Here is a 25,908-nt window from a genome sequence, read left to right on the forward strand (position 1 = left end):
TAGTGAAAACAGTTTGTTTTATTTCCAGGATCAAATATTACAATAGGACATTTACATATATTTATAAAAAATGCAGCAGTTGTGTATATAGATCAGAGGTTTCCTTGAGTTTGGTCCCTCCCAGCACAGTGAGCTGAAATCACCCAAATTAGTTCTCTCCCTCCTCCAGGATCAAGTTGCATCATTGAAGGAAAAAGTGACTAGTGTAAAAACCGGCAGGCGAAGCCCAAATTTGGAAACTGTAAGTTCACCCATGAGAGGACTCAGCCTCACTAAGAGAGTCATCTGCTGTACAGCCCGGTGTCTCTCATCAGACACCACGGCCCCGAGGCATGCTCTGCAGATTTGTTTCACACAGAGCTGTTGCATCAAATAGCACCTCGGCCCCCTGCTCCACGGCCTTCCCCTAGCTATCCTATCCCATCAAATCCCAGCACCCTTTCACAGGCAGATACAGAATTGCTCTTCTTTTTACTGCAGACGCAGTAATTAGATAGTGACCAAATCCCAAACTTCTGGGGCTACTCACAATATACCGGCAGCAAACAGGAGACAGAACGGACGAAGCCAAGGCACTGATGTTAAGTGCCACGTCCTCCAATTACAGATGTGTGTGTGTGTACACATATATGCATATGGCTCTATTTGGGGAAGTGGACAGACACTAAGCACCTCATGGGCAAGAGGAGACAAGATTAAAAGTCATCTTGCAGCACACCACAGAAAGGGAGTCCATTAACCTTCAGGCTTGGGAGCAGGCCGCAGGATGCAGTGAGATCCTGCTTTCAGAGACAGCCCCTGCAAAGCTGTCCCCACAGGCTACAGTTCACCTTACAGTCACCTTACAGCAGACCTTAACAGTCATCACTGAAATGTTTCCAGGCTGACTCCAAACGCAGCTGAAGGAATTTCCAACAACAGAGATGGCCAACGCAGGGCTCAGATGGGAGTTTTGTATTGCCTTTAAGACAAAAGCTACGACACCTACAGAAAATCATTTCTGTTGAAAAACAGCTGGACAAGGCAGACCCAATCTTCACAACGGACTTTGCTCTCCACCTCCACTTCAGCTACCTCTCCTCTCTTTGGCATACAGAGCTATTCTTTACTACTAGCTTGATTAAAAAGGGATTAAACAAGGACAAAGCTGCGATAAGAAAAAAAGCTGTAACAAGTTGTTACTTCAAGTTCCTTAAATGACACGCATCCTCCCACTCACAGGGACTTCCCCACATGAAGCCAGATAACAGAGGCTCACATGGTTTGGAAAAACATCAGATGCATCTTGCCTGTTTGCTGCAGCCTTCAGCACCTGTCAAAATGCAGCTGAAGGGATGCTTCACTGTGATTTCCTGCCCCACAAGAAGGGGTGGAGCCCTTGTTACTCTTGAGTTCTTGCAACCCAACTCAATGGTCCAGCTCAGCGAGAACAAACTCAGTGAGCCAGGACAGAGCATCCCAGCTAGCAGACAAGGAGCCTGCTCTCAGAACCAGCTGTAATTTGCTGCCTGCAGGAGCTGCAAGCAATGCATGGTGCCCTCTGCAGCGCAGTAACTGTCGTCAAAGAACTCCTGCATGGAGATGCCTTTTTCTTTAAAGAACCAGAAAGGAAAGCCCCCATCCTCAGAATTAACTGTTCTGTTTCATTACCCATAACTCAGATGTACTTCAAGCAAGAAGTTCTGAATAGTCACAGGGTATGTCAAACAGCAAAGCACACAGCTGCATGGAAGTTTTCTAACTCTATGTGAGAACCCACCAGCAGTGAGGTTTACTCATTAAGTGCTAAAACCAGCTGCCAGCTTCTGATGGCAGCATGCGTACAAACCACAGCACCTGTAAATGAGGAAGCTGGTATGACTTGGTGCAGAGGAGCACGTACACTGACACTGATTCAGTTAATTAAGTAGTTAATTTGGTGAGCTGGTCCGTAATCAAAATGGCCATTTATGTCTACGTCTGAAAATTGCTGCCTTTCTGTAGGCAGCTCTGCTTTACAAACTACACACACGCATTCTTTCAATACCGAGGTTGTCAGCTTATCAGATTTTTCACCAGGAAGCATGACATTATTCAGTCCATAAATGACAGAAGTGCAGAATCTCAGACCACGGTTGAAAGCCTAATGAAAACAACACAGGCACATCCAGCAACCTGTGACACAGCCTTCAGATGCCCTATTTCCTCCAGGAGAGGAGGCAACAGGGTTGAAGCTGGTTGGTCAGCCTGGCTGAGAGCAGGTACTGCTAGCATGAGCCAAAATCCTTCCCTGGATCTCTGGAGGTCTGAGAGTGGGAAGCCAAAACAAAAGAGTGTGCTGACAGCAACAGGCAAAGAAAGCGAGGTCCAGCTGGTTGTGCTCTGTTTCTGAATGCTGGTTGTGACAGCAAAAATAAGCCAGTTAGACATTAAAAACCAAAACAAAAAAACAAGCTAGATGAAGAACACATGCAAAGAAGGTTTCATTGCAAGCAGCAAGAAGCTGCAGCTTGAAGCACTTTAGCTCCCTACCAACAAAGCCTTCCACTGTCTCCTCTGCTCGTGGCAGTCCTTTGCCATGCAAACTGGCCAAACAACACTGGAAACCACAAACCACAGACACTGAGGGATGATTTCCTTTGTCCTTCCAACTTCAACTTATTCTGCAATTAAGGATTTAAGGTGTTTTTTCCAGCCTTGTCAAAAGTAATTTGAGCTTCAAACTTAACATTCAGAAGCAACCATGACCAAGGCTTTCTAAATTGAGTCCAGGTGGCTTACACCTTCCCAGATACAAGCTGCCGCATGCTTAGCTCTGTTAATGTGTTCAGCCACATTCTTCAGGCCATCAAAACACGTTTCTCCAAACTCCAAAGAGCTTTGAATGAAAATCTGAGGAGCTGTGCCCCGGCTGGTGCTTTTTCTTCACAGCTTTCACAGCAGAGAACAGCTGGGTGATGTGAGCTGTGGCTCTGCTTTTACTGGGGTGGGAATAAGGGGGAAAAAAGGGAGAAGAATGAAAAGAGAGAAGAGGCGTGCACAGGGACACTTTAAGACCTCTTCTCTCTGCCTCCAGCTCACAGGTCAAGGCAAAAGAAAACCAAAAGAAACCACAGCATGCCAGAGAAACAAACAAACTCAACAACAGATCAGCTCATTATTTCTTGGAGCAGAACAAAGCATTAAGAACTGCCACAAAATAATTCTGAGTCCTTGTCTGAAAGGGAAGAAAAATCCCATTTTTAATATGGTTTTGTTTTTTTCTCCCCATTTCTTAATTTCCTGATCAGTTATAAAAGAATAGCTATTTGCTAATAAAAAGTCAAGAGACAGAAAGAAGACAAGAAATGAAACGAAAGACTTTTAGTCTTGATGGCTCAGGAAAAAACCTTGCCACAGCCAAGTGCAACTTTTGGTTTCCTCTGCACGAGATGATTGAGCATAACAAAAGCAATGAGATGCTAAACCAGAACTTCCTGTTTTGGATTTGACAGCATGATCCTACAGCTAAGCATAGATCAAAGAAAGTCAGCTCCACAGCTCCTAGTTGTGGAAAGTGGGGTCAGAAAGAAAGGCTCCCATAATATGGGAGCATGCTGGTCTTCAGCATCAGAAATGAAGCTCGTGCTCCTGCCTGCAGTGCAGTTTTCCCTCTTTCCCTGATGCAGCCACTAGTTGATTTTTTTTTTTTTTACATCTAATTGCTGAAGCCTAAGTGCATTAGTAAAACTGTGGAGAAGGATCAAAAGAGAAGCTACCAATGCAACAGGCACAAGACTGAAACAACAGAGTCAATTTTCTATGTTTAAGTTCACTACTAGGAAAGCTGATGTGGAACAATGTGCTCAGAGCAGATGCAACCCCCCCCCCGGCCAGTACCAAGATGCAGCCAGCCAGTCACAGCTTGAGAGACAGAAGTGCAAAGGCTGCTGTATACAGGGAGTGGCAGGAGAACAAGAAAAGTCAACATGCTCCCATGTCTGAGGGACAAGAAAGGACATCACGCTGATGTCAGGTGCTGTTTCCTGTTGGCAGCCCACCTTCTTGCAGCAAATCACTGAAGAAGAGGCAGCAAGTTTCAAGGTAACAAACATCAGAGTAGGATATTTAACTGGAGAGCTGAAATTACCTAAGTACCATACTTACACAGAAGGGTTTCCTTCTGCCCTACTCTTGTACTCCCAGGTGTGAGACAAGAATTTGGATATTCTAGAAGTTCTATAGATATCTTTCAGTCTAGAAATGCTGCTGCTGCTGCCCCAGAGGCCAAACACCACCACTCTCACTATTCTGCTGGCCTTGTCATTCACCTTTTAGCGCTGCAAAACAGCCTCTTAAAGGAGCTCTACAAACCAAACATGGCATCTGATGTCACATCACTCACTGGTCAGGAAAATGCCATCAGATTCTGCTTTCACAATGCAGTACCTTGCAGTAGAACGCAAAGACGTTAATGCAGAAGGAAAATGAATTTACACAACTGTGTTGTTATACCATGGGGAATGCAAAACACTGCCCATGGCTTTCTCTATTTAAAGACTCCAAAGGCTGGTATGAAATTAAATGCAAAAGTATCTTGAAAAGTTTCAGGCTATAGAAAACTTCTGACCACCGAAGTCACATGTATGAACCACCTGACAGTTACAGGAAGTTACAGAAGGACTCGTATGCCTTTTTCCTCCCTGACAAAGAACATTAAATTGGATGCTTAACTGTAAATAAACACACTGCACATCCATCATGCAGATGGCAGTGTTAACTGACTTTTGTTTCCTGTAACCTATGCTGTACCAACAGCTCTATGTCCAGGTGAGACACTGGGAAAACAGGGCACTTGGCATACACACAGGATGTGCCTGCATGAATTCTGCTGCCAGCTTTCGTAGCTGAAATGAAAGCACAAATAAAGGAGTAGTTTTCAATACATCCTTCCAGATTTAGTGGTAAATGACAGCAGATTAAGATTACAATAGAATAAAAAGCAGCCTGGAGCTGCCACCAGCTATAAAGTCTTTTATGAAGTACTAATTCCTTCCACAGTTCTGACAAGGCTATTTATGGTTTGAATTAATGACAGGAACCCTGCCTAGGACTTGCTGTCCTGCCCAACTGCAGTCTGTGCTCTAAAGCCAACTTAGAAATTAGTCACCCCTAGTGCAGCAGTAACATACAGAAGGAGGGGAGGAAAAAAAGCCAACTACTTGTCAAGTTTACTCCATGTTTTCCACACTCCCAAGGTCTTCACTGAATCATGCCACCTTCTATTGTCAGCTGTAAAATCCTGAAAGCAAGTAAAAAGGAGAAAAAACAGAATTTCCCCCTCCTTGCAGGGAGGAGTTGATACTGCAGCAAAAGCAGACACAACTTTTCAAGTCTTTTTTTTTTTTTTGGAGGGGGAATCCTTGCTTTTTTCATAAAAAAATGATGAAACCTGCATCCACTGGCAGCATTTAAAGGATGATGAGAGCATGCATGCAGCCTAGAAGCCTATTAGGTAGGGGCAGAGAATCTTGCCACAGCTTCTGAACTCCTTTCCAAAGTTTCAGCAGACTGCAAGGTAAGTGAATGATCTCAAGAATGCTGTAAGGTTAATGGAGAACCTTCACATGGAGAATCAAAGCCAACGAAAGACTGTAATAAAGATTACACTCTCTCTTTACAGAGGTGACTCAGTGCCTTATCAGTGTTTTCAAATACAAATTAAATGAAACTGATTAAAGAACAGCAGCGAGCAGGGTGCGTCTACTACGGCCACTCCAAGTCCCAGCACACTGCATTCATAGGTCCCTGTTCTACTTCACTCCATGAAAACAAAGGAAAGATGTTCTTCCCAAGGGCTCAAGCTGAGAACAAAAACAGAACTCTGAACACGCTCAATTGTCCCTAGAGCAGAAGGGAAGAAGAGAGAGAAGGGCCAGACAGCTGCCTGCCTGATTTTAGCACTGCAATCCTATGACCCTCAACTGCATATCAACGAGTTGGTGTCCTAGGCAAAGAGGACAGGGGAGGAAGGCTGGGAGAACTCAGGCCACGGTGCTAATTCCTTTCCTGCACAAAGACAGTCTCTTGAGGACACAGGCCTGCCTCCTGTAATGTGATCTCATAGTCCAGGTGAGAGAGTTTCCTTCGAGGGAAGTTGGTGAGGAGTTCAAAGCGTTCGTTGGGGTACCCTTTTGACTGGACATGTTTCACAAGAGCCTAGAGAGGAAGGAAGGCAAAAAAGGGTCATTCAATTAAAACAAACAAACAACAACCCACAGAAAGTGTCACAAAATTATCCCTCTTAAAAGAGAAGTTTGTTATGACAGAGAAGGGAAATCTGCATGTAATATGGATCTCAACTTCTTCACTATGAAATTTGGTCCTTGTATGCCATAAAACATAGAAGCTAATTATCCAACAGATTATTTAAACAGAAGGAAGATATACGTAACAGTACACTAATTTAAGTGATCTGAATTCCACATCACACGTTCAAGTCACAGCAAAATGAAAGTTGCAAAACAATCTGTTCAGTGCCCCAAAACAAAAGCCCCTCACCTGTTTACTGACATTACCTTTATGTTAAACCTAAAAGGCACCAAAGAAGCATTTTTGTTGGGTGACACTGATAAATACAGCATTTTTTCTGAGGGTTTGAATATTCTCCTGCCTTCAAAAAAGCATGAGGTCTGGGGGATCCTTCTCTTCCTTTCTTTCAAAAGCAATTCTCAGCTCATTGACTTCTCTGCCTACAGTAGAAATCAAGGAAGGATACAGAGGGTACTGGGAGATGGGCTATCAGCAAATCCAACAAACAGACACATCAGAAGAGCTGATGCCCATGCTACACAAGAGAGATTTCCCAAGTTCATCAACAAACACAGCAGATGAGAGGGTAAAGTAGGGGCAGACAGGACAGAGAAATGAAGACAAGCTGAGGAATGACAGGGAGTACAGTGAGAGAGCAAAACTCAGGCAGAATGAACAGTCATAGCACTGCTCCAACGTCTTGGGGCATCAGTGCAGGGCGGGCACCTGAGGGGTGATGCAAGTGCACAGGTGATGGACTGGAAGGACGTGGCTCCACCTGAGTTAAGATTACTTGAGAAATATTATAGAGATGACTGCTATGACAAAGTAAGAATGAAAACCTGGCAAAGCAAAGCGGTTTCCTACAGTAAGTGTCCCTCAGAATTTATTTCAGCCTCAGAACTCCACGTCGACCTCTGAAACGACGCTTGGTTTTGAGAGAGCTGATGCTGGATTTTTGGATGCTTTTGTTTCCTATTTAAAGCTTTCATGTAAAATAGCAAGGATGAAAAACATGAGTTTGAAACGAGGTCAGTTTCTACCTGGAGTTTTGCAGACCAGGTTCTATAGCCTCATTTTCTTTGAGGGATATAAGCACTTCTCTCACCAATGTCATTGGTGCCACCATAGGAAAATAAATTCTCCATTTTCAGCTCCCCCTGTACTCAAACAAGGAACTCCAATTAACCCCACTCACCAGAAGTTTAGCTTGTTCAGGCAGTGAAATTTGCTCTCTCTTTCCATCTGGATACCTTAGCATCAGCTGTGCCTTTGGTCCTAGTACAAAAGGAAGTTACTACAAGTTAACAAACAAGGCAGCTGAACCGAGCTCTCTGTAGTTTTGGTTGTGGCAGACTTTACTGCAGAGAACAGTAGGGTTAGGGACTGGAGACAAGCACAGAACTTCTTAGCACACAGTGTTTCAGTCTCTGAAGAGATACTTGTACAGCACGTGTTCAAAATAAACACAAGAGTTCACAACAGTGACCAAAATCAGCCTGGGTTCCTAGAGGAAAGTACACTGTGCTACCTCTGCTTTTGAGAGCATTCCACAGGCCTGCATGCCAGCTCACAGCTGCAAGGAGGCACACAGACTCCTGGGATTTGTTTGTATAAGCAAAAGTCCAGCCCCTCAAGGCAGTCAAGCCAGGCACGAGGTAAAGCTAACATCATTTCACTTCTACCACACTGGTAGAAGCCTGTCACAGCTGTCTGCACTACACCCATGGGAATTTCATTCAACAAGGTCACAAAACTAAGGCATGTGAGTGACTAATATGAAACCACTACATCAAAGTGTTGACAAAGTAAATCATCTAGCATCAACAAGGGAGTGAGACAGCAGGAAAGGTTTAGCTTTTCAAAACAAAGGCTGAAAATATGCTTGTCAGGGTTTAACAGTTTTCAGAACAAAAACAAAACACAGGTCACTATAAAAAAAAAATAAAAACAATCTGTGGCCACTCACCATTCACATCTAGGCCCTGCAACATACTTTCAGGCTTGTCAGCTGGCTCCTCCACGACCCCTGCATCAATGCAGGGCAGTACCCTATGATTTGATGTTGTCCCAGGCTCAGTCCTTGCAGGGGGCTCAGGCTGAGGCCTCCGGCTTTCCTCTTTTTTGTACCCCAAGTCTTTGTGTGGAGACTTCCTCAACTTGGCAGGATTCTCCGATTCCTCCTCCTCTTCAGATCCGCAAACAGAAATGAACTCTTCACTTCCAGAAAAAAGCTCTGACTCAGATTCCTCGTCTGATCGACTCTCCTGCTTGGCCTGTGAGGAATCAAAATGTGTTTCCTGTAACGAAGCTCTGATAGCAGCTTCCAGCTGGCTGTCCTCACTGGCATCAATGAGGCTCTCCTGTTGAGCAGACAGAGGAAAAAGGCATAAGGATATTTTCAGACATACTGAAAATCCAGACGATATCAAACATTCCAAAGGGAAGCTACTAAAACAGTCATGAACAAACAGCATGGAAAGCCAGTCATCCTGTAACTGCTTAATGATTCCTCCTTGGAGCTTCACATGGAGTAATACATCTTCTTCCCACACAACCCTGTGACTGTTAACAAACAGTCAAACAAACGTAACAAAACAAATGATCTAAATGTAAACTGCATAACAAAAATAGCTGTCGAGGTAGAAAGCACTCCCTTAGTGCATTACTTTCATATTTTGCACACTCTTCCACTAATTCATTAAGTCTGTTTATACACTACTGAACTGGAAACCGGTGCAGCTGCACAGAGATACAGCACATTTTATTTCAGGTTTCTGCAGTCCTCCTAGAGGGCGTCCTACTCACCGAACGGGAGCATTTTTGGGGAGGGTTGGTAGAATGCCCATCCAGCTGCCCGTGCTCACTCAGGAACCCGGTCACTTGGTCCAAGAAAGAGGTCACGTCCAGTTGGTGCCACTCCACTAGTTTCTGGCCTGGGAAACATGCAGCATTGTGAAGTCTATTTTCAGCAACAACTCCTCAAAGATTGCAGCATAGCTGTCAAAAACATCAGCTCACTCCTGTGCACGTACTATGCAAGAATCCACATCTGTGGAACTGCAGCTGCCCACAGGCCACCACCTGATCATTACAAAGCTTCCTCCCTCTACCCCTTTGAAAAGCCTTATTTTTTGTTCTTTTCTGAGAAAATATGCATCCAGAAAGGTGAATTGGATATTAAAATTAAAAAACACAGAACACTAATTTTATGAAGAAGTTATACACTCTTCCTGCTTCGATTCTGCCTCTTGGTAAACAGCATCTGCTTCCATTAGTGCTAAGAAGAGTATCTTAACTTCAGTTTCAACAACAACAAAAAATGTTTTGAGATGGTTAAATCAAATGGTGAGAAATTTCAGCTCTGATTAAAGAAACTATTACTTCAATTCCTGAGAAGCATGAGACCAAACCATTAATACAGCAGCCTTCTATGATGACAGAAGAGGCAACGTGTTGGCATACAAAACAAAAAGGTCCAACTTCAAGAGCAATGGAGAAAAAGGTAACATTTATTTATTTTTTAACTGAACAATCAAATTGGTATTTGAAAATTCAGATGCAATTTAATAAGTCATTGCTAAGCCTCATTAAGCTACTGTGACAGGAATGGGATTGCAGATTTGTATTCATGTCATGGGTAAGTGACCTGACAAATTCATCACAAGATTTCAAGTAGCTTTTAAAAGACCACTTACAAAAAAATGTTGATTTTGGAGTTCCACCACCAGGTGGTACTATTTTCAATTTCTACACAAAGTGCTCCATAAGCCATAGCAAGTACCATCATCCAACACAGCATTTCAGAAAGGCCTGGGAGTTTTGCTCCTTCAGTGCCTCCAGAAGTTACTATTTCATTTCTACAGGGATGAGAAGTCTCACAGGGTAATGTGGTAAGGAAGAAGCTTCAGTTGCAGTGTAACACTGTGCCAAGGATGACAGCACTCCAGCTCACAGCTGCCACTCCAAGTAACTGTCCCTTATCTTACCTGTCCTGGGATCCAGGATGGAGACATAAGGGAAGTCTGCTAATTTATAAAACTGTATGTACCTCTGCCCCTCCTCACTGTCGTGATAGACCTACAAAATACCACGTTGAAAGCAAGTTACTGAGTGGAAAGGGAACATGAACGATCGTGAAAACATACCGAGTTTTTCTCTATTGTACAGTGCATGCAACAAATAGCAAACACAAGTCTCAGCAACTTCTACAATTGAACATGCACCCCTACCAGTGTATGTATTAGTGGTTCAGCAATAACATTTTCAATCAGAAGTAAAAGGCTGCTTAGGCATTAAAATGCACACCCTCAACCTCTGCAATTCTCCAAGAGAACCACAGTAGCGCTGCTGTAATCAAAGACAACTGCTTTCACTGTCCCACCTAACTGGACATCAAGTTACTGGTGTGGCTCTGTTAAATTTCCCACCCACAGAATTCTGTGATTCTACCTGCCAAAAAATGAAATGCTCCCTGATGATGTTCTTCACAGCCTCATTGCTCCATACGTCGCGGTTCAGACACTGGCACGCAAAATCTTGCACGTTCTGAATGTTTATCATGAGCCATTTGTTCTGCATCTGACCACACTCCTTGGCCTGTAAGCAGAGAGCAAAGCTTCATTAGCTAACACTGAAGAGCACGACACAAACAATGCCAGCAATGATCAGTGATGGCTTCTAGCAGTGTCAGAATTTTCACCAAAACCCCTTCAGAGTGAGAAAGATGGACCGAGCTAGCGCAAAGGCATCCACAAAACAGAAGGCAGGGCTGAAAGACCTGCTTAAATGAGATTGGTTAAATTACAGAATCACATCGATGAACAGAGCTGCTGGAGTTCAACAAGCCAAGCACAGAGTTGGAAAAGCAGCTTTGGCAGTGGGGCGGGGGAGCGAGTTGTGGGGAAAGACACTGAATTCAGTACTTGTTCAGGGAAGAGTGCAGTCAAACCACGCCAATCTGACAACAGAGGAAAGACCTGCTCACTCCAGAGATAAACCTGTGGATCATCTTCTACTTAAGCAGACAACACAATTGACAGAGGATATGCATCAATGCAGTTGCACCTCCTCTCTTGGCTTTCTTGTTTGTTTTTGCCCCTCTCTCTCAAGGTTTTGAGTCACGCTATTACTGTGTAACTGCCAAATTCGGCATCCTTTTTTGATGCTCCTTATCCAGACTGCAAGTTGGGAGGAAGACGGGAAGGTGCAGGAAGAAATCTTACTGGTTTGAGTCACAAAGCTGGCATAGTCTGATTGCTTGGTGGCAAGATAATGGTAGGAGTTTGATCAAGAATGTAATTCTGATCGCTGAATTGCCATACCTGTTGAAAAAAAGAGGGCTATATCAACAGCAGGAATGCTCTTACCATCTGGAGAGACTGGAACTTGCAAATGAATGCCCCTTCCTTCTTAAAAAAAGTATGCATATATTTATAAGTGCATTCACTATCCTGCTGGCCACGCACCTAACAGCAAATTCAAGTCATCAGAATGCTACAAGAGATTTTGCTGTTTTTGGTGGTAGTTTGTTCCCCAAAGCAAGGTTTTAAATTTCAGATGGACTTTTAGCCAGCACACCTCAGGACAGTCAGTCTGCCTGATGCAGGACAGCTGCATGAACCCCATCCACTCAGCTTAACAAAGAGTAAGCCTCAACGCACTTGGTAAACCAGTAAATATCAAACTGGAAGCTTGCTCACTGTTCAGCAGATCTCGGTCTACAAAATACGTTCTGCATGGCCAAAGGACCTGCAGACAATTTTTATTTTATTCAAAGGAAAGATGTTACAGAAAAAAACATGAATGTAGAAGCGTGGAATACTCATTCTGTCCTCGCAGGCACCACCAATGTTACCATGTGAGAAGCCTGTATTTGGTTTTCAGAGGGGAAAAATGCAGCAGGCGACACCTGGGTAACTGATAATGGTTTTAAACATATTCATCATTCTTTTATTTTAAAAAAATTATCTTGAACTAACTGGGGGATTTAAGAACTAATTCTAGGCAGTTTAAGATGAGGCCCAGAGGTACCACTCAAAAATAAGGGGAACACTGTGAATATGCAGCTTCAGTTAACCACATTGCCTTAGTCCTGTGTTCTAATGTAATCCATACGTGACTAAAGGAAGAAACTCAAAAATACATAACTAGCATACCTGGAAGTGCATCTCACTCTTCTACACTTTGCATATTTTTTAACATTAGAGAAAACCTGACTCCTCCTCTCCTCCATCCAGCTACTGCACTTGAAAGGGTGCAAGCAGGAAATTCCACACGCAACTTTTGGAAAGATGAGTTTTCAACTGTACAGCAGCTCCAGCTCTTGAAACTCCTTTTAACTTCCTTGTAAAAGCAATAGGTTTCATGTTTAACATTTAAGAGGACAACAGTTATACTGCTACCATCTCACACACATATATAACCACGCTCTTACACAGATATTGGTTTGCTTTAAGGGCAGGGGGGGTACAGAGGGAAGAAATATTGTGGGTATAGAGATTATATGGATGGATCATTTTCATCAATGACCAAAATAACATTGCAGGGCTCAAGAGCTGGCTTGTGTAGCCTGCAAGTGATGTCTGATGGCTTCAGAAACAGTTTATTACACCAGTTTCCAACCACCACTTCTTCTTAACTTAACTTAGGTGCACTTAAACAGCACCTAAACAGGATGAGAACAGAGCAATTGCTCCTTGCAAGTATTCTAATTCACACTTTAGATAGCAGAGTAGGAGCTTCCAAAGAAAGAGGCAGTGATTCTTAAATACCACATGACAGATGTAAAAAACCACCCATGTCCCCTGAATTCCCCTTCCCATTTTCTAGGCATCCACATTTTTTCATCACAACAACTTAGGGCAACAAACCAGCAATCCAGCCAAAGTAAGGAAAGTTATTTTACGCTCACTGCTGGCTCCCACTGGAGAAACGAACTCATGTACTGCTAAAAACAATACGCCATCCTCTTTCATTTGATTTTTCTGAACCATGAGCAGTTTATAAATTTTGTGTGGCTTTTTGTTTGGCTTTGTTGAAATTCACTGCTCTCCTCCAGTGGGCAGAGAGAAACAAGGAAGCCGAGCCAGCATCTTGTGAGCTTCCAGACATCTGCTAGTTGAGCATAGTTCAGTTTGGGAGATAAGATAAAATCAGAATGAGAGATGTGCCTACCAAGATACATCCTATTTATATTAATATTATTTATATTACAGTCCTTGCCTTGGTCAGCACAGAAAGACCAGCTTCTCTTCATAACCCAGCCATTCCCAAGCCAATGGTACACCAGCACACGCAGTCTAGCTAGACAGTGCAGAAGCACTGCATGTAAAAATAACTGTACTATTCAACTACAAAACTAGATCAGCTTCTGAGCTATTACTGCTCGCTTCATAACAACAAAAAAAAATGTTTTTAAAACCATCAGCATCAGCAGGAAGCAGAAAGAGAACCTGTACAATGAGGAAATTTCATATAGACAGACTTTAAATTGCAACGTCACGCTGCTGCTTCACAGAAGTGCCAAAATCCTAAGGAGCATTAAGCACAGAAAACTATCTGCTTCCAAAACAAGGAATGCAAAGTAGGTCAATTTGGGGCGCGCTCTCTGCAAATTAAATTGCATTTTACAGCATGCAACACAAAGAAACAAACACATCTGATTGTAGAACAAAACCAAACCCTTCTTTAGAAAGTAAGTTTGGTCTGTTGCTCTAGTGATTTATTCTTAGCAGGTTCTGTGTTAAAGAGATGGTGAGTGTGAAGCTTCATATGCATCAAGGCTCAATTTTAAGTCAGGAAGCATCAGTTCAAATCCCTTGTGCAATCTGAATTGACCCTCAGCAGTTTCATTTCAGCTTCTCTGAAATACTCTAATAGGAGAGAAGGAGCAGTTATGTTAACATCTTGCTGGTCTATCAGCCATTTGCCTCTGGTTTACACAGCCCCAAGCCACCAGCCTACAGTAACTTGCATCTAGTGGCCCAGTTTTTGATGGAGCTGAAGTTAAACATTAATGCTCTTTTTCATTAGTGAAACAGCAGCTTTTTCACATCATGTTGTTAAGGTTCTTCAGTGGGTTTTGTTACTCATTTTTTTTTTGCATTCAAAGGAAAATGTATTTCCTAGTGCAAAACAAAAGACAACTGAGCCTACTTACTACAGAAACCAAAGTTAGAGCACCCTAACAGACACTGAGCAACAAGGATGCACGAAAACCTTACTGAGACCAGACACCACTGAAATATTGTTGCTGAGTTTGAATACCATCCTAAGTCTACAGGACAAAAGGCTGGTGGAACTTTCTTGCATACCCCTCCAGAGTTTAGAACGCACCCATCATTTAAAAAAACGAAACAAAAAAACCCACTCAAGGTAGTGCTAAAATAAAAGTGCTCAAAATGACAGCATTTAGCCTTTTTTCAGTTACTGCAGATGTTTATCTAAGTGAACAGAGAAGGAATAAGCAAACAGCAGCTTGTTAGAATTGAATTTTGAGAAAGATTCTGGTCACTGGATTCACAGGAGGCCTGCCTTTATCCCAGGCTGAAGCAGCACAACAGTGTGCAGTCACAGAAGGTAAAATGGAAAGGGTAATGGCCCACAAACTGAGAAGCTAAAGATTATTTTTGCAAGGAAGTTTTGAAACGAAGAGTAACACATGAGACACAGAACTGTATGAGAACAGAAAAAAGCAAGCACGAATATCAGAAAGCATATGTCTCTGAATTACTGCAAAGAACAGGACAAGGTGTGTACATACATCACCCCTCTCCCTCCCCCCTCCCTTTTTTTTTTTTATTTATTTACAAGACTGAATAAGAACACATGGACTTCAGAGCATTCAAACATATCAATCAGTTACATCACCCTCTGAAACGAATTATGATAATGGCAGGTGCCATAGTAAATACTGCTAAAGGTCTTAACACGTTTTCAGTGAGACATTAGGAAAGACTAGAAAACAAATTCCACAGCAGAGATTAGAGGGCACTTGCTGACTGTGTATACATTTCAGAACAGAGCAGCACTGGCTGTGTCTATGCAAATTCCCTTTTTGGTCCCTCAAGCCACAGGTTCACTCTGTTCACAACCAATCTAGATAGTCTCTTATCACTTGTTATGTCCCTAGTTCATCCCATAACTAATTCTGACCAGATCCACAAAGCTGCCTGCACAGATAGAAAAGGGGACACCTGAGATCACTGGAAATCAGCAGGCCTCCTAGCTGTGCCCTTCTTAGGGGGGCAATCTCTCAGACAATTCTTCCACCACCACCAGAGGCAAAAGATGACCACAGTGATTTTGTACAAGAACAAGTCTTCTGGCACAAAGTTGTGCATTCATGACAATGCCATACACAGATACTTAAAAATAGCTTTGGTATCAAAATTATTTAGCCATATTACCAAAACCGCATGAGCTTCTCAGAGGCTCTGCTGCAAACTATATTGCCCCTTACAAAGTACTTTTGCTCACCTACTTTAGCTCAGCTACTTCTGCATCATGCAAGAGATTCAGTTCTTCCATTCTAGCCAGCCTCACTTGTATACAGAAGTGTTTCACCAAGTGTGATTTGCTGTACTGGCTTCTAAACATAATAAAAATGTGATCTACCAATGATAGTTAAGACCTTCAGAGGCAGTGTATCAAATATTTATCACTACAGGGTCTTTTAATTGTCCTGCACACACAGCCTAACAAAGGGCTTCCACACTGCACACAGCCACCACACAGGGAACTTACCAAAACTCAAAAACTCACCGTCTCAAAGCTGCCTTTGTGCATCAGATCAATGGGAGGCCTGAAGAGGTCTGCTAGGGTAGTGAGTTTCTTATCTACTGCTCCTCCATTTCGTAGCTCCTGTTCCTGTCGAACTGCACAGCCCCAAGAGGAAACAAAGCTGAGTTAGACCAAATACTCAAAGAATGTATTTATAGTTGAATATATCCCCATATACAAAACTTTGGTGAGACAATCGTAAGGTCAGACCACGCTGAAGATCAGCTGTTGCTTTAGGTAAAGCTCCACTTGTCCTAACTCTTGCAAGCAGTGGGTGTTTATTTCACTTTTAAATACATCCTGGGTAGTGTAAGTATCAGTGGAGGTGGTCATATATCAATATTCAAAAACAAACAAGCAAAAAAAGTTTTAAAAAGGCTATGACTTGCTCCCACTGATGCTATTAGACTGGAACAACTGAGCTACTCTGTAACACTACAACTTTACTAAGTATATTTCTAATTCAATGCTTCTAATACCTGAAGGTAAGGCACTCCCCACAGAAAGATTTAGTTCACTTGGAGAAATATATTTGCAAGTTTATATTAAACACCTACACTTCCCACAGTCAATTCTGGATACCTCAATCTGCTAGATGTAGAGGTTTTCAGATTGTTTGTACCAAGTACCATGCTTTGAGTTTCTATTGGTGTTATCACTTGCACTCAAAACAATACAGAGCACATTTCCTACGTATCCATGATCATATAAAATAAGGTAAATCACAGAAACTGCTCACCTAAAAATGCAGTGATATAATGCATTTTATGGAACCAAGTCAGCTGAAATGAGTAACCATCGCATGACCCTAAAGCTTTCCCATCGTGTAAGGAAACATCAGTGGGCCATAGCATACAAACCGTTTCTGAGCAGACACTGGATCCCTACAGGGATAGAAGTGCACTTGTGGTGTAGGCCTGGGAGCCAGGAAACAACGTGGACTTTTAAGACTAGGGCCATTTCTTCAGAGGTAACAAGATGGTGATTTTCACCCATGAAATTTACCATCAAAACATCCAGTTTCATCAGAAACCTTCACAATGGTTTTACAGACCATGGAACTCTAAAGGACTTTGCTATAAGAGAGAAAAAATAAGGGCACGAAGCTTCTGTAAATTCTTGATTTTAATGTATGTAGCTGCCAGTGACTTTAACACCTGATCAGATTATTACTTCTGACAAACTGATCAAGGCTGTCAGGGGAAAGCCAGAGATGGTAAATGCTTATTTTCAGTTTGGCATATGACAGCACCTAACTCCTCAGGAACCAGGTCCTTGGTTAGAGCTCTTCAGGACTCCAGTAGCGTCAGTGATAACGACTGCATAACAAATCTAACTGGGATGCAAAATAAATGGTGTTTGGCTCTCAGAGAATCCCTTTCTATGAAACTTAAATGCTTATATAACACCCAATGCTTTGTCTTTTGGAGAGCCTGCAAATGAATGGATAGGGAATGGTAAATAGATTTAAATTCACTAGAATCAATTCACAAGGCCAAGGAAGAAGCCTCAGGGTTATACTCAAATCTAATTCAAGTGCCAGAGCCACCTATGGCTATCAAAGAAAAAAATAATAGGTAAACTCAATTTATACATGGGTATTGGACTGTTCTTCATTTTTAATTCTCTCTAAAGCAGAAAAAGGCTTTTTTGAGAGTTATCAAGAAAGCATTTGCCATAGGAAAGCAGGCAGAATATGCTGTCTCATGGTTTTACTTACGTAGCACAGGCAAGTACTTTGCACAGCATCCTGAGTACCTGCTTCATATATCCATCAACCAATGCTTTCCCTTCAGCCACTTCAGAACAAGGTAAGGTGCCTCAGAAATGAATTAATGACACTTACTGTACCACAGACAGGACAGAGTACTGTCAGCAAACAGCACTGTCACCACAACAAGGAACAGTCTAACAGTATTCTTCCCAAATAACATCTTACATGCAGTAAGCAATTAAAAAGCATTCAATGACTGAAAGCTATCAAGCCTACGGTGGAAACTAATTTGCAATCACTGTTGTACTAAAAAACCAACCCAACAGAGAACCTGTCTAAGTTACTGATCAGCAGACACTTACTGGTTTCTGTCTGAAAATCCCGGAAGCCGTCAAATATTGAACGCGCAGGTCTGCGTCTCTTAGGAGCTTCAAAGAAAAAAGTATTGCAGTAATTACTTCAAAGGCATACTATGAAACAGGTAAGCTTATGAGAACCATTCTTCCCCATCACTTCTTCCCTTCAAATTTCCCAGCAGAGAAGAAAAATGTACCAGCAGTACACATTAATGTAAAGTTAGCCTTTTTTCCTGGGCTCACCAAGCACTCCCAAGGCACATCAGTATGTAGTGGCAGTGCTGTCACAGCATCAAAATGTCATGATTCCCATCAAGACTTTTAAAGGTGATTTCTAAGAAAAACTTCATAAAATTAAACCCAGAGGAAGAATACCTTCTTTCTTAGGAAACACAACTGTTTCTTCCACGTTTCTATTTCCTTTTTAATCATGTATCCAGATCTCATTCCAACAGGGCTGAATTTGCCTCAGCCAAGCTCTTCATAGGATCCAGTGTCAGTATCAGCAAGGATCTCTCTCCTCTAAAGGCTTAGCAACAAGCACAATCTCTTACAGGTAACTTCAGAGTAATTTACACTGTAGTTTTGAGTAGCAGTTGAAATAGCACTTCAGCAAAAGCAGCCTCTCCAGGCTTGGCTGCTGCAAGTCCAGTGCAGGTGAAGATGTGAACTGCAACCCAGATGGCTGTTTTTCTAAGAAATTTTCTACTTCTGGAGTGGTTCAGTGTATTTGGCAGAGTACAAACTGATACAGGTCTTCTCAACTGGAAGAGAAGACAAGCTCACTCAAGCACCTCAATACGCAGCTGCTCAAACCATAAACTGGAACATACCCTGCTTGAGGTTAGAGCTGAAGGACCAAGTGAGGCAGCTTTCCAGCTGCTGGGCTGCTTCATGCTATAAATAGAAGTGGCATCAGTGAGAACATGAGAGTTGTTGGATGAGACAGAGCCAGGAGGCTACCACAGATTGCCTCAGTAGGGCAGTCAGGGACAGCACGTCTGTGCTCAGTGCGTGACGTGAGCAGAAAAGGACCAGCAAGAGTGCAGATCATACTCCTGTACTTCTTAGGATCATGAACCCACAGGCATCTATGGAGTTAATGTCAAAGACTCTGCTGGGTCACAAAGGCAGCAAGAGGAAGAAGCCAGCGCAATGTCTTCCAAGAGTCCTCAGGGCACCTTCTGCAACCACCTCTCAGCTTGGGCACGTTGGCAAAACAAATCTCTTGACGTTGAAAACAAGATCAAGTGAGAACCAGTTCCACAGTGAAACAGAAGCTAGGCCTCACAATCCTATTCAGCAGGAACTAAACAACACAAAATGCATTTCCTATGGACATGGGATCACTATAAAGATGAGCATTTCCATGTCTTCCATTGACAAAAAGAGCAAGATTCTTAATTCAGCTGTGTGATGCAGCTTAAAGTGCAAATTAAATTCCTAAAGGAGAAATTGAGAGAATGACAAGCTATCATGCAGTTCAACCCTTCTTTCTGGATGTCCTCAAGAAACATGCATGTGTTCACTCCATTTTCACTTGTCAGCCAGATCCCAAGCTTTCATCCCACCAGTCTGGACATTTTTGCAGCAGTATCACATGGTTATGAATGCCAGGAACACAGGAACTCAATGTTACTAACTGCCTGGTGACTCAAGAAGTCCTCTGAAAAAGGAGTTAGCAAATTGACACCACTGCAAATACAGCATCTCTGATGTGTAAGGTTTTAAATATCAGTATATTTCCAAGCATGCAGTCGTGTTATATGGCTGAGGAGCTGGAACAGGGCAAAAACACAAACAGGCACACTGCTTTCTTCATGTTCATGAAATTTTGTTTTTCTCATCATATGAACATGATTTCAAGGTATTTAAAGAAAGCAAACAATGAAATAAGAACACAAGCCTACCTCCAAACAAGGGCTCAGGCTCTACTAAAATTTCCTGTTTTTGAGGAATTGGAGCTCGTACTTCATCCCTATTGAAGAGGAAAGGAAAATCAGAGATAATAATGTTTAAGTATTGAATAAACCAAACCATGTTGTGTTCCAAAGGTTCCTGCGACCTGGACTAGCTAAGGACACTGCTGTACCATTGCACAGAATCAGAGATTTGATGTCAAAACAGACCTTGAGGAACCCTCTACTCCCACTCAAGGCACTGAAGCAGGATGTAGCACGTTGTGCATTAAAGTGCACCGTGCACTTTTCTACATCTTGACAGGAGGTTACACAAATCCTGTGGTACCCTGATCCCAGTCTTCTGTCAATTGAATTGACAAAAACAATTCAAATACATATTTTTTTTTTACTTTCACAACCTCCTCAGAACTTGGAAACTGTCTTTTAAAACTTAGGTAATCAACCCACTTGCCACCCTCCTCCCCTGTTTATCTGTACACAGAGGGAAAAAAAAAGATTGATTACTATGAGCTTTCTCCTGCTGGAACTTTTTATTTTCACCTGAAACTCATGACTCTTTCTTTCCCACAGGATGTAAAACAAGATGGTCAAAATGGTTATTTTCCTCCATATAATCTGAAGCAATTACTTGCTTTCATGGCTGGGCTCCTTTCACATTTCAGCAGCTTAGCTATGCTTACAGAGAACACTATGTAAACTGAAATTACGTCTAGGAGAAGAAATAAAATCACAAGAGCTATGAAAGAATAGAAATGTGTACTCAGTTCAGTTCCCTAACTCATGTATCTACTCAGAGGAGCAGCACAGGCTCACCCAAGAAAATCCATTTCAACATCTGACCTACAGAATATTCCCGAGCTGCACACCTTCCTGGACTCTTCAAAGTCTTTCAGTGTGCAGTTATTGGCTCCTGGCCATGCAGGTTTCAAGCAGTAACTCACACCACCAGCAAGATTCACTAACCTTGCTATTAGCCTCCACATCTTTGATCGCTGTTGTGAAGCTAGTTATTCTCCTTTCTGCATTTGCATATTTTTCCTTCTTCCTAGAAGTAAAACTAAGCTGACCAGCACCTGAAGGTGTCAAGTATAAAAAAGGAAGTATTCAAAATAAACCTTGAATATTGAGTTACTGATGTGCCAGAAGTTATCTAGAAATACGAACTCTTAACACCTACAGATACAGACTTTTAACTTCATTACCTGTTACAGGTTCAAACAGGGAGGCACTGAACTATAGAAGTTAGTGCTAACAGTTGTTTAAATGTGTACATGTGCTTCAGAAGTACAAGCAGCAAGAATTTTCTTTAAAAGTTATTTCCCTCTTGCCTGAAGTAAAAGACTTCCATAAAGAAGAAAGCATGGCTATGTTTAATACAGAACTTTCAACAGATGTGACTGATACCAATTAGCTTCCATGCAAAATATTCCCCTCATCCCATGCAGGCACATTAACAGGCAGCACCAAAAGACTCTGCCATGTCCAAGCACCTTTATTGGCACGTGATGTGTAAGACACTAATGCAGATTTTGTAGTTGCTTGTTCCTCTGCACATCAGTGTACGTGATCTACTGTTAAAACAACACAAGAAAATGCTATCAAATGGGACTCGGGTCTCAGTTAATAAAAACCAAAATGACAAAATTCTCTAAGTACAAAAGAACATAGAGCAAAATTCCTGGAGCCATTTAAAACTAAGACCCACTTTTTGCTGGATCCTCACCTCAGTGACCCAAATTACGCCTGCAAAAACAGCATGTGCATGCAATGGGAAACTTCTGAAGTACACGCAAGAGAGACCAGCTTGTGCAATAAGAAAAACTTATTTATTAAGAAAAACATCAAAGCAATCAATCAAACAAGATCATCAAAAAAGCACACATTACACTGAAATAACAGCAGGTTAGGAGAAAGAACAGCTGCTTGAATTGTTCTGTCTTACACTACAAAACTTCAAGACAGGCTACTCATGTTTATGCAGACATGCCCATGTACGTACTCGGTGTGTGGCCGAACTGCAGACACTGCTGCAGAGCTGGTGCTGGGCTCCTCTGCTATGCCTCCACCATCCAGAAACATGGTGACAGCCATCTCCAGGTTGTTGTTGCATGCTTCAAGCATATGTTTTCCCACGCTTTCACTGGCACCTGTAAGGCAAAAAAAAATATATATATTGAAGCATTCTTCATGAAGTGTTCTGATCAGAAGCGCTGGGAACAGCTAACCAGCAAGCTTCTCTTCTAAAGCACTGATCATTAGAGCAGTTCAGCAGGTGCCACTTATCCCTAAGGCACGACTATGAGGTGAGACAAACACACATCTCAAGGGAAAAGGGAATGCCTGGATACAGAACAGCCACGCTTCTCCCTTCCAGCAATTCTGCGGGAGCGTTTTTGAGCGCTTCTTTTTCTCTTTGTACAGTTTTCCAAATATTGGCAAGCTTATTAAATTTGACTTCTGTTGTGTTATATGAAAAAAAAACAAACCAAAACAAAACAATCAACTGATTTAACATTTTAACAGAGAGAATACTAAATCCAGTGCCAAAGTTTTTACCCTCCTCTAACAGATACATAAAGAAGATTCCCTGTTTCACTGAGTGCTCCAGAAGGCAGAAACAAACAAGCACAAGCTCAGTTCATGTACAAGGAAATTTTAAAAGTGAACAGGGAAAAAGTAGTATCATCACTAGCACTTACTAGAATGGCTCCCAGGCCCAACCAAATGCAGACCAATGTGCTGCTCAGGATGAAACATTACTCCTTAGCAACACTTGTTCTTCCTTACAGAGTCTGCCTCTAAAGCTTCCTCAAGGCCGCACAGTCAACAAAAGCACCACCTGAATCCCTCCTGCATCTAATCTTTTAAGAGTCTATTTACTACACTACGTCTCTATAGGTAGCAGGCTGCCAAAGAGTCTATTTTAATATGGAAAAGCTGGAACAGAGAAAGAGTGGCAAAATGCAGCTGAACCAGTTTGGGAGCAGTTTTTGGTCTGCAATAATTCTTACCAGCTTCACCACAAGTCACTGAAATGAAGAAAACTCTGTTTTCCCAGCTTCAGAATGACAGCTAACGCCACTTTGAGCAAAACATTTAACTTACTTTCATTGGGTGTCCTGAGATGTTCCAGGAAGTACTCACAGCTTTAGATTAAACAGACTGATACACTGAACACACTTTGAATCTGTTGAGATAAAGCAATACTAAATGACCTGTGCCACTATATTACACCACAAGGGAAAAGTCAAGCTGATCAAGGTAACTTTTCAAAAAAAAAAAAAACAAACCCAAGAACCAACCTGCCACAAGAGTACCCCAATGGTATTCAGCTAAGCTTGAGGACCTTAATCAAAATAAGAGTGCAGAACGAACTAGTACCATCCCCAATCAAACACAAAAGCATCAAATAGTTTTTCACTGTAACTGCTCTTTCATATTTTCAGGAGCTCACTTCAACACCAGCTGCAGAAACGAAGCAATACCTGAAGATTCTGGAATATACACACAGCCTGCAACCTCAGTGCACAGTCACACCATGCTGTTCATTTAGGAGGACCAGAAGAAAAATTATATTCGACCTTCTGCTTTTTAAAGTCATGAATATACAATGCGTTCGTACCAAATCTTCCTCAGTCCTAAGGAAAACAGCATCACACCAGTGTTCTCAGTGCTCCTGCTGGCAAACAGAAATTCTAATTATTCTGCAAGATTTGAAAGAAATTTCTTTTTATCTCGTAATTTCATCTGTAAAGATACACAGGACTTACACTCTCTTAACACTTCTCCGGATGAGAGCACCAAAGGAAAAAAAAAACTGCTGTCTGAGAAGTATATTCAAGGACTATGGGTTAGCAGACATGGGTTGGCAGCTGGATCTGATGCTTATAGTGTCTTTTCCAGACTCTGTGATTCTGTGACTGCTGCTCACCATCAGGTGTGCTGGAAGCAGATCACAGAATGGTCTGGGTTGAAAAGGACCACAATGATCATCTAATTTCAACTCCCTGCTATGTGCAGGGTCGCCAACCAGCAGCCCAGGCTGCCCAGAGCCACATCCAGCCTGGCTTTGAATGCCTCCAGAGATGGGGCATCCACAGCCTCCTTGGGCAACCTGTTCCAGTGCCTCACCACACTCTGGGTGAAAAACTTCCTCCTAATGTCCAACCTAAACCTCCCCTGTCTCAGTTTAACACCACTCCCCCTTGTCCTATCACTGTTCACCCTCACAGCCGTTCCCCCTCCTGTTTATATGCTATCTTCAAGCACTGGAAGGCCACAATGGGGTCTCCTTGGAGCCTTCTCTTCTCCAAGCTAAACAAGCCCAGTTCCCTCAACCTTGCCTCACACAGAGCTGCTCCAGCCCTCTGCTCATCTCAGTGCCCTCCTCTGGACCTGCTCCAAGAGCTCCACGTCCCTCCTGTGCTGGGGGCCCCAGGCCTGGATGCAGTGCTGCAGATGGGGCCTCACAAGAGACAGGTAGAGGAAGATCATCATCTCCCTCTCCCTGCTGGCCACCCCTTTTTAATGCAGCCCAGAACTCAGTTGGCCTTCTGGTCTGATGGAGTTCATTTCACCTTTTCCACACAAACGTGGGTAACTCTGTGCACTTACACAGAACCATAAGGGCTGGAGCATCTGTCTACCCCCCTGAGAAAGCAGGTTCACACCAAAGGTGCAGGCTGATGACAGACCACTGAGGGCGTGCTGTGCAGCACCTGTCACTGTGCCACAGGGTCAGACAACTGTGCAAGAACTCACCTCCAAACAGAACCTTACATTCTATTACAACTAACAGAACCTCAAACCTCTCTTTCAGAGGTAGGTGGGCAGAACCCAGCAGGATCTTGTTTTCTGTTCTGAAGATCAGGAGCAGGGTTTAGACATCTCCATCACCCAGCTATATGCGCAGAGGGCTGCTGGGCAAACAGCACAGCTCCACTCGGCCTTCTCTCAGGCACCGCTGAGAATGAGAACACCAGACACACACGGGAGCTCGCCGTAACGAAAGACGCTTCTTCTTTCTTAGCAGCGAGGGTTTAGTCCAGCTGGTTTCCGTCAGAAGATCCCAGGCCCCGTAACTCCCCAGCACTCCCGTTTGCGGGTGCCGTGCCCGGGGAGCCCCAAAGCACGCACGCCGCGTCCGTCCGCAGCCCGCAGCCGACGGCGGTGCCGACATGCCGACGCTCCGCACGGACGCTTTCAGCAGACGCCACTCAGTGCCGTCACGCGAAGCGCGAGCTTCCCACGAAGCGAGCACGAACTGCGCGACCCCGAGCGAGGACCCGGCCGGCGGACCGCCTCCCGGCCGCGGGGCGAGCCGCCCGCCTCTCCGCAGCCGCGTTTCCCCGAGGCGGGCTTCGCGGCAGCCCGACGCCCCGCCGCCGCCCCGCTGACGGGCCCGGCCCCCCGCCCCGCCGGGCCCCCGCCTCACCGCGCCCGGCCCTCCGCCTCCATCCCGGCCGCTCGACGAAAGCGAGAAGCGGCGGTGAGCCGGTCCGGGCCCGGCATTCCTCGTGCCTCACCCGTGATGGCGGTGAACTGCTGGATTAACCCTTTCACCGCCGCGGAGGCCGCCGAGCCCCCGTGCGCCGCCATCTTGCCGCCGCCGCACAACAACACGCACGCCGCCGGCCCGCGCGCACCGCGCAGGCGCGAAGCCCGCCCGCGCCCTTCCTCTGCCCCGCCGCCTGGGTGGCGCCGCGCAGGGGCGGGGCGCGGGAGTTGTCGTGGTAACGCGGCTCGTGCAGCCTCGGCTGCCCGCTCTGAGGGGGCGACTCGCCGCGGCGGGAAAGGGATCGATTGAGGCCGGTTCCGCCGGGCGCAGGAAGTGCTGCTGCTGCTGCTGCTGCTGCACGTGCGG

The 25,908-nt window shown here is 43.7% G+C and overlaps 1 protein-coding gene across 2 annotated transcripts; it reads right to left on the reverse strand.

The window, feature by feature from the left end:
- On the reverse strand, window positions 1–25,669 carry UBXN7 (UBX domain protein 7). 2 transcript variants are annotated; one of them, XM_042820582.1, is made up of 11 exons: window positions 25,571–25,669; window positions 22,045–22,192; window positions 20,034–20,101; window positions 18,130–18,195; window positions 16,036–16,148; window positions 10,723–10,869; window positions 10,260–10,350; window positions 9,079–9,206; window positions 8,240–8,633; window positions 7,469–7,548; window positions 1–6,177 (listed from the first exon to the last, which is right to left on the reverse strand). In XM_042820582.1, the coding sequence occupies exons 1-11, from the start codon at window positions 25,641–25,643 to the stop codon at window positions 6,016–6,018; spliced, it is 1,470 nt and encodes a 489-aa protein (XP_042676516.1). In that variant the 5' UTR covers window positions 25,644–25,669; the 3' UTR covers window positions 1–6,015. The 2 variants fall into 2 exon arrangements, with proteins under 2 accessions (XP_042676516.1, XP_042676517.1); XM_042820583.1 differs by lacking the exon at window positions 25,571–25,669 and adding an exon at window positions 23,151–24,049.
- Between the last annotated feature and the right edge of the window lie 239 nt (window positions 25,670–25,908).

This window comes from Centrocercus urophasianus, unplaced genomic scaffold, assembly GCF_019232065.1.
Source record: "Centrocercus urophasianus isolate 14NV4802_14NV808 unplaced genomic scaffold, USGS_Curo_1.0 seq_19, whole genome shotgun sequence".
Lineage (NCBI taxonomy): Eukaryota > Metazoa > Chordata > Aves > Galliformes > Phasianidae > Centrocercus > Centrocercus urophasianus.